General features: G+C 40.4%; 1 protein-coding gene across 2 annotated transcripts in view; it reads right to left on the bottom strand.

Moving 5' to 3' along the window:
• The window catches only part of scn1lab (sodium channel, voltage-gated, type I like, alpha b), a 123,465-nt gene that overhangs the window by 45,068 nt on the left and 64,701 nt on the right, over window positions 1–13,696 (bottom strand). For both annotated transcript variants that reach the window (XM_062054040.1, XM_062054037.1), the window contains 5 exons: window positions 11,181–11,501; window positions 9,251–9,365; window positions 6,640–6,878; window positions 6,384–6,557; window positions 3,303–3,659 (listed from right to left, as the gene is read on the bottom strand). In XM_062054040.1, coding sequence (XP_061910024.1) covers window positions 3,303–3,659; window positions 6,384–6,557; window positions 6,640–6,878; window positions 9,251–9,365; window positions 11,181–11,501 — 1,206 coding nt within the window. The remainder of the gene's footprint in view (window positions 1–3,302; window positions 3,660–6,383; window positions 6,558–6,639; window positions 6,879–9,250; window positions 9,366–11,180; window positions 11,502–13,696) is intronic.

Here is a 13,696-nt window from a genome sequence, read left to right as displayed (position 1 = left end):
ACAATTACAATATGATTAATTACATGTTACCAGTTTTTCATTGCAACATGTCTGAAAAGAAATAGGAAAAAGCAGATCTTATTTAATCCTAGACCTCTTGGTTTCGTAGTTATCTCTGCAGATTTTATTTAATACTTCCTAACTGTACTAACTTCTAACACATTTGTTTGTACTCAATCTGTAACACAACTGCAAAATAAATAAATAAGTAAATAAATAAATACATGAATAACTAAATACATTTATTACATAAATAAACAATAAATAAAGTTCTCATGAATAAATAATTAAGTACGTTTTGATTCACGTAATGAGATGAATGGGATTATCTCACTTTCAATAAAGTTCAAAATGTTTATCAGGGTTCTTCTACTCTGTAAACACTTTTGAGTTTAAACAGGATCATATTAGTACATTGTTTGACTTTTTTGCTTAATTCTTTCCATAATCTAATTCCATGTACTGATTTACAAAAGGTCTTAAGTGTTGTATGCACACACATATGTTTAAAGTTACATTTTCCCTAAACTTATATTTCTCCTCTTTTGTTGAGAAGAAATGTTGTACATTTATTGTTCGCAGGTTATAGTTTGCGATGTGAATAATTTAAAATGTTTGCAAATGCACCAAATTATTCAATTTTTGTATTTTTATATTCAATAAATAAAGGCTTTGAGTGTTCTTGGTAGCTAACGTTATGTATTATTCTAAAACGACCTCTTTTGGAACAAGGTTAGTGACTTTGTAGTTAGTTCTCCATATTTCTACACAATAACTCAGATATGGTAATACAAGTGAGCAATAGAGAATATGGAGTGATTTTTGGTCCAAAACATCCATTCATTCATTTTCTACTGCTTGTCCTTTGCATAGTCACGGGGGGCCTGGAGCGTATCCCAGCTGCACTCGGACAAAAGGCAGGGTACACCCTGGACAAATTGTCACCTCATCACAGGGCCAACACAGATAGACAGACTACATTCACACTCAAATTCACACACTAGGGCCAATTTACTGTTGCCAATCAGCCTATCTCCAGGTGCGTGTCTTTGGAGGTGGGAGGAAGCCGGAGTAACCGGATGGAACCCACGCAGTCACGGGAATGAACATGCAAACTCCACACAGAAAGCAATCAAACCCAGTACTTTCTTGCAGTGAGACACTAGCCTCTGCGCCACTGTTGCCCGGCCAGCCTTTATTCTTTATTCAAATGTTTCTTGTTACCTTATGTTGTATATTTTTTATATGAGATATCCAATTCATTTGATCTATTATTACACCTACAAATTTGATTTCTTTCACCCTTTCACTGTTTTCTCCGTCTATTTGTGTTTGACTTTCTTTCCAACTGTTACCAAATATCATTTTAGTTTTACTGAGATTCAAGGTCTGTTTTTGTCAAATCATCTCTTATTCTTTTATTTCCTCTTGTGTCACGTCTGTCATAAATATTGAAATTGGATTTTTGTCTATGGTATCATTCAAGTCCTCAACTGACCTGGGATGGTGAATCCTTTCCTCCAGATTTGGTCCAATATTTTGTTTAAATTGTAATTTTTTATGTTTCTGTTTGAGAAGTGTTCATCGTAATTTTTCTTAACACTATTATTAAAGGCCTACTGAAATGAGATTTTCTTATTTAAACGGGGATATCAGATCCCTTCTATGTGTCATACCTGATCATTTCGCGATATTGCCATATTTTTGCTGAAAGGATTTAGTAGAGAACATCGACGATAAAGTTCACAACTTTTGGGCGCTGATAAACAAGCCTTGCGTGTACCGGAAGTAGCGTGACGTCACAGGTTGTGGAGCTCCTCACATCTGCACATTGTTTACAATCATGGCCACAAGCAGCGAGAGCGATTTGGAACGGGAAAGCGACGATTTCCCCATTAATTTGAGCGAGGATGAAAGATTCGTGGATGAGGAAAGTGAGAGTGAAGGACTAGAGGGCAGTGGAAGCGATTCAGATAGGGAAGATGCTGTGAGAGGCGGGTGGGACCTGATATTCAGCCGGGAATGACTAAAACAGTAAATAAACACAAGACATATATATATACTCTATTAGCCACAACACAACCAGGCTTATATTTAATATGCCACAAATTAATCCCACATAACAAAAACCTCCCCCCTCCTGTCCATATAACCTGCCAATACAAATGAGACACCCGCACAACACACTCAATCCCACAGCCCAAAGTACCGTTCACCTCCCCAAAGTTCATACAGCACATATATTTCCCCAAAGTTACGTACGTGACATGCACATAGTGGCATGCACGTACGGGCAAGCGATCAAATGTTTGGAAGCCGCAGCTGCGTACTCACGGTACCGCGTATCCAACTCAAAGTCCTCCTGGTAAGAGTCTCTGTTGTCCCATCTCCACAAGCATGCGTATCCAAGTCAAAGTCCTTCTGGTAAGAGTCTATGTTGTCCCAGTTCTCCACAGGCCAATGGTAAAGCTTGACTGTCATCGTTCGGGAATGTAAACAATGAAACACCGGCTACGACGTAGCCGCTACGTGTTTGTGTTGCTGCAGCCGTCCGCTAATACACTGCTTCCCACCTACAGCTTTCTTCTTTGCTATCTCCATTGTTCATTAAACAAATTGCAAAAGATTCACCAACACAGATGTCCAGAATACTGTGGAATTTTGCGATGAAAACAGACGACTTAATAGCTGGCCACAATGGTGTCCCAAAATGTCCGCTACAATCCGTGACGTCATCATACCGAGACGTTTTCAGCAGGATATTTCGCGGGAAATTTAAAATTGAACTTTACTAATCTAACCCGGTCGTATTGGCATGTGTTGCAATGTTAAGATTTCATCATTGATATATAAACTATCAGACTGCGTGGTCGGTAGTATTGGGTTTCAGTAGGCCTTTAAATGACAATTGCGATATTTACTAACTTCTTCTTTTGTTCACCACTTTTAACTACTGCAAGTTGTTCCTCTGCCGCCATTATTACGGCAAATAAACTCACCATTTTGGCTGTTTTGAGTGCAATATCCAGGTACTGACAGTGTACTGCATTTTGCAGTACTTCTAAGTGCTAACACATATACATTGAAATAAACTTTGCTTCTTCCCACACTTTTTTGGATATGTTGAATGGTGTGTAAACATGCAGTGTTCCTCAATGTAACTTGCTAAGCATGTCTAAAACCCATACCATTACCTCAGGTGTATATAAAATACTATAATTTAATATTTTTGAGCTGCACCTGTATATAATCATATTTGACTACATATGACATTTCCAAGATAAAACAAAGAAGACCCATACCACCAGGTTTCCGATGACCATGACCATCATGAAGACAATCAGACACATTGTGGGTCCCGCCACTTCCATACAGTCCCACATAGTCTCTATCCACTCTCCACAAAGCACCCGGAACACAATGAGGAAGGAATGGAAGAAATCGTGCATGTGCCAGCGGGGTAGCTGACATTCATCATTTATCTTACAGACACACTCCTTGTAGCTTTTTCCAAAAAGCTGCATTCCTACCACGGCAAAGATGAAGACAATGATGGCGAGCACCAGGGTCAAGTTCCCCAGAGCCCCAACTGAGTTACCGATGATCTTGATCAGCATGTTCAGTGTTGGCCATGACTTAGCCAGTTTGAATACTCTGAGCTGTTATAAACACAAGAACACAAAACCAAAGAGTTATACTTTGCATGTGTATTGTGTATCACACGGTTGGTGCAGTGGAACCTGTTTAAGCCTGTCCTATTTATGTCGACAACCCGACCAACACATTAAGTCATGGTCCAGCGTCAACTTTTTATTACTAAAAAGTGTTCACCTAAGTGGCTGTCAATATACATGGTCAACCACTTTTGCTAAAATATGAGAGCCAAAGGGGTCATTTCTATGAAAAATGGGTATGTTTATGTTGAAATGTGCTGTAGTATCGTTAACTTCATCATCATCGTAGTTGCTGTGTTTTTCTTTGTTTCTTGCAATGAACAAAGAAAGCACAGTATACCAAGTCAAATTCCTGGTGTTAAATATACTTGGCCAATAAAGCCAATTCTGATTCTGTTCACTAAGCAGCAACATAACTACGGTTGAGTTACACAGCATTAAAATGTGAACACAGTGACTTCCTGTTCAGTGCAAATTAAGCTTCAAAGTAAAAGTATGGTTTGGTTTAAGTGAAGTCAATTATATTTATATAGCACTTTTCTCTAGCGACTCAAAGCGCTTTACATAGTGAAAGCCATTATCTAAGTTACACTTAACCAGTGTGGGTGGCACAGGTGGATAAAGTGTCTTGCCCAGGGACACAACAGCTGTGACTCGGATGGCGGAAGCGGGGATCAAACCTGGAACCCTCAATTGCTGGCACGGCCGCTCTACCAACCGAGCCACGGCAATTTATTTTGAACATGTATTCCGTTACTAGTGATCCATCCATCCATCCATCTTCTTCCGCTTATCCGAGGTCGGGTCGCGGGGGCAGCAGCCTAAGCAGGGAAACCCAGACTTCCCTCTCCCCAGCCACTTCGTCCAGCTCTTCCCGGGGGATCCCGAGGCGTTCCCAGGCCAGCCGGGAGACATAGTCTTCCCAACGTGTCCTGGGTCTTCCCCGTGGCCTCCTACCGGTCGGACGTGCCCTAAACACCTCCCTAGGAAGGCGTTCGGGTGGCATCCTGACCAGATGCCCGAACCACCTCAACTGGCTCCTCTCGATGTGGAGGAGCAGCGGCTTTACTTTGAGCTCCCCCCGGATGGCAGAGCTTCTCACCCTATCTCTAAGGGAGAGCCCCGCCACCCGGCGGAGGAAACTCATTTCGGCCGCTTGTACCCGTGATCTTGTCCTTTCGGTCATAACCCAAAGCTCATGACCTTAGGTGAGGATGGGAACGTAGATCGACCGGTAAATTGAGAGCTTTGCCTTCCGGCTCAGCTCCTTCTTCACCACAACGGATCGATACAGCGTCCGCATTACTGAAGACGCCGCACCGATCCGCCTGTCGATCTCACGATCCACTCTTCCCTCACTCGTGAACAAGACTCCAAGGTACTTGAACTCCTCCACTTGGGGCAGGGTCTCCTCCGCAACCCGGAGATGGCACTCCACCCTTTTACGGGCGAGAACCATGGACTCGGACTTGGAGGTGCTGATTCCCATCCCAGTCGCTTCACACTCAGCTGCGAACCGATCCAGCGAGAGCTGAAGATCCTGGCCAGATGAAGCCATCAGGACCACATCATCTGCAAAAAGCAGAGACCTAATCCTGCAGCCACCAAACCAGATCCCCTCAACGCCTTGACTGCGCCTAGAAATTCTGTCCATAAAAGTTATGAACAGAATCGGTGACAAAGGGCAGCCTTGGCGGAGTCCAACCCTCACTGGAAACGTGTCCGACTTACTGCCGGCAATGCGGACCAAGCTCTGGCACTGATCATACAGGGAGCGGACCGCCACAATCAGACAGTCCGATACCCCATACTCTCTGAGCACTCCCCACAGGACTTCCCGAGGGACACGGTCGAATGCCTTCTCCAAGTCCACAAAACACATGTAGACTGGTTGGGCAAACTCCCATGCACCCTCAAGGACCCTGCCGAGAGTATAGAGCTGGTCCACAGTTCCACGACCAGGACGAAAACCACACTTTTCCTCCTGAATCCGAGGTTCGACTATCCGGCGTAGCCTCCTCTCCAGCACACCTGAATAGACCTTACCGGGAAGGCTGAGGAGTGTGATCCCACGATAGTTAGAACACACCCTCCGGTTCCCCTTCTTAAAGAGAGGAACCACCACCCCGGTCTGCCAATCCAGAGGTACCGTTACTAGTGATACATCATATAATTTACATACCAGTATTTACATTTCTCTGGCAGCATTACCTTTTATTCTACCACAGCAAGTATAAAAATGCACACTTTTATTTTTTTTGCTGGTTAACCACTGGAAGAAAGATGCATGTACGGTAGCGTTATTGCCATTGTAGTCATAACATACAACTAAACTACCACAGCAACTCTGTTAGATAATTCTAAAAAATATCATATAGAATAATCTGGAAAAAATATGCACAAAATGAGAAAAACATGTCAACAAACTGCTGTAGCTTGAAAATGTATTTGTTGTCACATAATTCCAGGGTGTACCCCGCCTTCCGCCCGATTGTAGCTGAGATAGGCTCTAGCGCCCCCCGCGACCCCGAAGGGAATAAGCGGTAGAAAATGGATGGATGGATAATTTCCTTATGTGCAAGCAGTAGCTAGCTTTAGTTTCAATACCGGTAACGTTGACAATCAGTTAGCCAGTTCGAGGGGGGCCAAGCTGTTGACATAAACGTGTTCCACTGTAGGTTTCTAGTAAAACATGACTTTGTCTCTTACCAGGCGGAAGGATCTGAGCACAGACAGCCCATCTACTTTGGCCAAACCCAGCTCCATCAGGCTCAAACTAACAATAATGCCATCAAAAATGTTCCAGCCCTCCTGGAAGTAATAGTAAGGATCAAGGGCTATGACTTTGAGGCACATCTCTGCTGTAAAAATTCCAGTGAATACCTATTTGAAAAAGGGATGAAGGGATAAAAGTGTTACACTAGAATTGATATCACAATGGTATAGTTGTTCAGATGTTAGGTACCAGGTTTCCGACTGAAAGGACATCGTCAAATTCGTCAGTCATGGGGTAATGCTCCATGGCCATGAAAAGGGTATTTAGGACGATGCAAATCGTGATAGTCAGATCAACAAATGGGTCCATGACCACCATGTTGACAAAGTCCTTAATTTGAAGCCAGGCTGGGCAACAATTCCAGATCAAACAAGTGTTGGCAAATCGATACCAGCAGGGAGGGCATTTTTGTCTTGACTCTTCGAGTTCTGGAAAGGAAACAGGAAAAGAGAAACATGGATGAAAAACACAAACACAGCAGTACACAGAGTCGAAGGCAAAAACACAAACAAGAGCTGTTGCTTTTGATTATTTTGAAATTCTATGGATGACTATGGATCATTAAGGGCCTGACTTACTAAGATCCAAGCAACACATGGTATTCAGCTTGTGCAATCTATAAAAAAGCAAGTAATATTAGTGGGCATGTTGCGTGCGATTTACTAACACTGCGTGTGCAATTGGAAAGAGGTGCAGATCGCCTTATTTAAATGACGATTTTGCATGTATTAAACAGGGAGACACTATTATTTACTGCACATTCATATTATTATGCCCCTACTTGGAGCATTTTGCTAAGCAATAGACATCCACCCCTTTTTATGGGTATTTTAGAAGCAGTCGTGCAGTGCATCTACATTGACACCTTTTTTTTCTTCTTTCTTTTTAAACCACCAAAAGTGCATGGGGGGAAGGCTGCACTTACTCCGCTCAAAACGCAAAAATGCATACTTCAAAAAGTTATTTTCATGAAAGAAATATTCTAATAATATATATTCTATGTGAAAAAAATGAACATCATTAAAAAAATACTAAAACGCATCAATTGAATTGATTTTTGATCACCCCTTTAAGTCTTCTAGCAGCTATAAAATTATGAAATTATGTAGCTGAATAGACAATATGTCTAATATTTTTAAATTTCTACCATCCAAAATGTTGACAATCACACATAAGTCGGAGAATTCTCGTCTGTCCGTTGCAGCACGAGCGCTTATCCTGCAGCCGTGTGTGGAACTGTCAGTTTACGCGTCCCCCTGACACGTGCTAAATAAAACGTCAAATAGTGCTTGCAAAACAGTGATGAGTGTTGATGTGTTGATAAATCACATTGCACGCGCTAAATCATTCTATTTGCATCATCTCCTGCCATATTGTGGGTGTTTTGATGATGAGCATATATTTTAAATATATTAATGAAGACAGAGATGCAAAATGTATTGCAAGCCTTATTATGCTTGCCTAAATATCAGCTTAGCGTGTGCTATCAAGTTTGCACGTGTTTTAGTACACATGTTTTAGTACACACAAATCTCTAGTAAATCAGGCCCTAAGTGTCCTCTCTCCTAACTCTTTAAATTGTGTATCGACAACAATCAGGATGCTATGAGTTTGTTTGAATGAGAATATGGTCCATCAGAACAATTTGTTACAAAGATAGAATACCCGACTTCTCTGTTCACAAAATAATACATGACCAATTACCTGTTGGGAAGCTTAATTTCCATTTATTTTGTCATGACAAACACCGTTATTTTTATTTATACTGTAATTTGCCGCAGACAAACTGCAGTCATGTCAGTAGTTCATTTCTATTGGTTTGTTTGACGAGTTGCTTGTGCTATTCTTGCCATGCACAGTAAGAAATATATAGTAGTAAGAACAGTTGTATTGTAATATATACTCTATAAAATGATTCCAATTGTTATTCGATTTAAAATTAGCTTTATGGCAAACAAATATATTTCGGAATTAATCTCGCTTACCTGACACTCATTTTTGGTAAGCCTTATCCTGGGATAGTCACATTACTATCACATGACATCCACTCCAAAGTGTTTCATATACGTTTCCGAATTAGTTTAAACCGAGCACAGAGCTGTAAAAGGGCCATTTTCAGTATATTCAAAGTGGGTTCTTGATGTTTACGTAGTCCCAGCATAGCTTGAGACGGTATGTGTTGGTCATTATCTTGGTCAGGGCTGCCTTTAGCTAAATTGGGGCCTTCAGCAGAATATTAATAGTACCGTATATATGGTATTTGCAGCTGTTGATGCTGTTGTTGTGTTTTTGTCGTTGTCTCTCTTGATCTCTTGTTGTCTCTCTCTTGTCCCCGTAATTTCTCCCTATATCTTCTTTTTTCCCCTTCTTTCTGTCCCTTACTGCTTCGGTCTGGCTGCAGTCAACACTAAATATACTCATTTAAAAAGACAAATACAAATAGGCCAACAAGAGAATTTGCCCACACTTCTCTTTTGTAAAGCAAATCTGTACAGCAGATTTATGAGTTGATATGATTTGCCTCAGTGGCTGGACAGGACATGGCATTAAAAAAAACCAAAAAAACGGGACCCCCCACGGATCATGGACCCCTACGCACAGTGTGTGATAAGCATATAGGGACGGGCGGCCCTGATCTTAGTTCACCAAAATGTTTAATTAACAGGCTTTTGGGTCATCCATTATTACATTCTCTATTGATTTATACTGTACAATAACTTTTAATTTAATATTTTTTAATGTCGGCATTTAGGTGACATCAGTAGGTAAAATGTATTAAAAAATATAGTATGCCTCTGACCTTCCATGGTGTTGGTGAGGATGCTGGCCACACTCATGGCCCTTTGCCTGCCTCCTGGTTCAGCTAAATAATCAACTGAGCGCCGTTTCTTCACCTCAGTGTCTGTAGTTGTATCCTAAGGAACATACACAAACATATTTGAGCGTGGAGACACGAGGGACAGATTTACACTTCATGATTCAACATCAATGCACAATGTAGGTCTTGGTAGAAAGAAAAAAACACATGAAATTAAATACTGTCAGGTGCCTTGCTAACTAGTGTGAAAAGTGCAAGTGAACTATGGTTCTCCATCCATTCATTTTCTACCGCTTGTCCCTTTCAAAGTCACGGGGGAGCTGGAGAACTTTGGTTCTCTTGATATTAAAAGTGAACGCTTCATAGACCAAAGATACAGATGAGAGTTATCTATCCATCTATCCATCCATCCACGGCCCTAAAGAAAACCATTTAGTTTTGATGTGTGCCTGTAAAAGTGGTAGTATGTCACAGTAGCCCCTGATATTTTCATCATTTTACAATTGAGCTACTGTGTGTCAAACAATTTCTCTTGTGCATTATTAAAGTTTGACTAAGTCTAAGTTCTTCCAGTAGCCATATCCTCATGAAAGCCAGTGTCCTTTGCAGATGACGTTTGTTTAAGGTCATTTTTTTAAAAACAAAAACATAGCCGCGTTATGCATGAACACAAATGTCTGCTGCAGGGAACCGATACCAGCCTTTAAGATTTTCCTAATAATTTTATTACAATGCTTTAACACAGTCTAGGATTTGCAACGCTATATTTGAACTACCATTAAGTCTTGAACAATTTGCTCAATCTGAATAATTCCAGGAGATTATAAAACTAGATGTTCTATGCTTTCTCCTAATTCATGTCATCCAAAGAATTGCTTCACAGCCGGTCAGAAAAAACAAGGCTATGAGATAAAGCAGAGTGGGGGTTTGTTTATGGCCTACGTTACAAAGAGGGATGGATAAGCAAACTTTATATGATAAGGTTGTGCAGAAAAGTGATATTATATTGGACATTTGGAATCTTCTTTCTGATGTTTTTGAGTTTTCCCATGCCCTTTTTTTGTTTGATTGCAAACATGTTTGAATCAAGGAGGAAGAAAATCCCCTAATTCTAGTAAGTAAGGGTGCTGAAATAAATAAGTTCACATCCGAATCGCAATTCTTAATCATCACAATTCCTAATCGATTACAACTGTTCAAGAATCGATTTATAAAAATATGTTTTTAGGACATTTCCACTCTTACTCGTCATATGTCAGCAGCCAAGGAAGTACTTTTGACCTCTTCTTCTAATGGGACAGCGTGGCTCGGGTGGTAGAGCGGCCGTGCCAGCAACTTGAGGTTGCAGGTTCAATCCCAGCTTCCACCATCCTAGTCACGTCAGTTGTGTCCTTGGGCAAGACACTTCACCCTTGCTCCTGATGGGTCATGGTTAGGGCCCTGCATGGCAGCTCCTGGCATCATTGTGTGAATGTGTGTGTGAGTGTAGAAATAGCATGAAAACGCCTTTAAGGTAGAAAAGCGCTGTACAAGTATAATCCAATAACTATTCTGAAAAATTTTTATAATAATTATTTACCGAATATATATTGTGAGAATTGTTTGAAATAGAGTAATGTGTTTACACGAAATTTGATCCTGAATCAAATCGTCACCTCAAGAATCAAATCGTCACCTCAAGAATCGGAATTAAAATCAACCGTGAGTTGTTGCAAGATTCACGTCCTGACTAGTAAGTAGAACATACTTTTTCGTTCACAGCTTAACACAGTTTAACTGCTTCTGGACCGACCCCGACGATATTTAGGAAGCCATTGTGGCCTGCGAGTCAAATTGTTTGGCCACTTTATTGACAAATAAAATGATTGATAAAAGAAAACATGAAACAACTCCTAAGTAGTAGTAGACCTACAGGGGAGGTAGTTACAGATGTAACACCAACCAGCGAGACCACTCCATTGCAGTCCACTGCACAGTGCATCTTTCCATTGGCAGGAAGCAAGACCCGAGGCACTCTGAGGCTTGTCTGGCTAATGGCGCTACAACGGCGTTCGCCGCGTTGCGGCAAAAACAGGGAACCCCGCCGACTGTCACTCTCTTCAAGGGTGCTGTGCTCGTCGTCCGCAAAATTGTTTTCGGAGCCCATGTCCCGTGCTCTCCCACGGAAGCTGAATAGGCTGGCTTGGCTGGTCCTCTGCGGTGAGAAGAGTGATCCACGTATACTGAGCAGAGACTGGAAAATAAAAAATTAAGATAGATAGTACTTTATTGATTCCTTCAGGAGAGTTCCCTCAGGTAGTATCGGTGGGACGATGACAGACATTCAATATTTTAGACATTTGTTTAAGTACATTACTAAATATGTCATCAGCTTTTCTCTATTAGTTCTGGTTATTCAAAAGTCATATAACGGTAAATGTACCCATAGCCTGTGCTGCTGTCCTCTGTAACCTCATGTACACTTTATGTGTAGGCCAACGGATTCTCCAAATAACATTGTACACACTCTGACCAACCCTGTTCAAAGCTCAGTTAGGCGCTCTTATTTTTTTATGGTGCTCTTTTGTTGATGTCTGTCTGTATCGTTTTAGTGTATTATGGGCCATGTTTATGTCTGGAATAAAGTCGGATGCCTATGATGACGATGATAACCAAATTTTCCGGCTAGTACAAGTGGCTTTATCATTTCGATACACCAGTGTATAGTGTACGTATTAGTGCTGTCAAATGATATATATATATTTAAATCCGAGTTTTTTCATTTTGAATTATTCATGATTCACAAATAATCACTGGTTATTATTTAGATTAACCTAAAAAAAGACTCCAATATTTGGACATAAATGCAATTTTTAAAAAAAGTTTTTCCTCAAAGGGGAACTGCGCTTTTTTTGGAATTTTGCCTATCGTTCACAATCATTATGAGATACAAAAACACACGTCTTTTTTTAACGATTTTAAAGATGATAAAAAAAAGCTTAAACGATGCGGCTAATGGGAGTTGTAGCCTTTAAAGCAACTTTAAAACCCTCCAGCAACGTTTTATATACGCACTGCAAGTCTATACATAATATAGTAACAGACACGTTCATAACAATATGTAATAAGAGCAATGTTTACCGTATTTTGATCATTTTAATTATTTCCGGGACAGATTTATTCCGCACATTGATTTCTGTTTCAATAGCAGCGCACGTCTGACTTCTGGCAACAACTTGTGTTCCTACTTCCGGAATCAAAAACGAGTATGTGTTCTAATCATGGCAGATTTGGTAACAGACAACAAAGAAGACTATTTTTGGACAAATGAGGATTTACAACCTTATACTTTTGAAGCTAAATATACTGCTGCGTATACGTTTGTAGAAGCGAGCACCAAGAAAGAGTGAGACGTTGGAGCAGACGGAAGCCGAGAGAGGGAGATGAAAGCGACTCTGACGCAATAAACATGGATCTTGGCGACAAGCTATTTCGACATAAATGGATTGCTTATCCAAATTCAACAGGAAAGGTTCCCGGCCAGCTGGAACCATATCCAGACGAACAACTGTCCATTGAATGAGTTACTTTAACATTAATTATGATACACACAGCACGCCATGCGTGTTAGTTCAACTACAGTACATACGCTGTCTGGTTAGCTCAGCTGTGTACAAAGAAAACATGAAATGTGGGCTAATATTTTACAGATATTGTAATATGATTGTTCATGTTTTTCAGTCAGTACAGATTGGTGTCGTATCGCAGTGTTGTGCATTACAAACTCAAATGTGTTTTGTGTCGTTGTAGAAGCTAGCTTATCTCTTGCCGTAGTTAGCTTTTAGGGCTAATACTGAAGCACGCCGGTGTGTTACTACGCTAGAAAAAGAGTTCCTCAGTGTTCTCTCTTCCAATAACAATGCCGATACAGCTTGGTTATTATACCGGTTACGAAGTTTTATTATATACAATATAAATGCTATAATTTTTGTGATTTGTCACGAGTTTACTCTTTGTTTTTGACAGCCGTAAAAATAATAGATCTCATCATAATGATTTTAGTTTGTTTTGAATAGACTAGGCTTTTATTGTCATTGCATTTAAGGGGTATTATGTTGCAGTTACGCTTTTCTGCATCTTTGCACTTTGCTTAAAAAAAATCTTGAAAATCCATATATGCATATACAGATATATTTGGGCTGTCAAAATTAACAAATTAACTCATGTGATTAATCACAAAAATGATTGCATTAATCATGAACACACTGATATTAATGCTGCATTTATATATATATATATATATATATATATATATATATATATATATATATCCGTGCTGCAGTCTGCAGGTGTACCTAATGTTGTGTCCCTGCGGTCGTTCGCGGCTCCTCCAGCGCGACTCGCGAGCATTGTTGTTTTTGCACTTTTTGGCTTCTTGTTAAGTGACTT

The sequence above is a fragment of the Entelurus aequoreus genome, linkage group LG07 (genome assembly GCF_033978785.1).
Source record: "Entelurus aequoreus isolate RoL-2023_Sb linkage group LG07, RoL_Eaeq_v1.1, whole genome shotgun sequence".
NCBI classification, from domain to species: Eukaryota; Metazoa; Chordata; class Actinopteri; order Syngnathiformes; family Syngnathidae; genus Entelurus; species Entelurus aequoreus.
The sequence above is the reverse complement of the archived record's forward strand: the minus strand, read 5'-3'. Positions and strand labels throughout refer to the sequence as shown.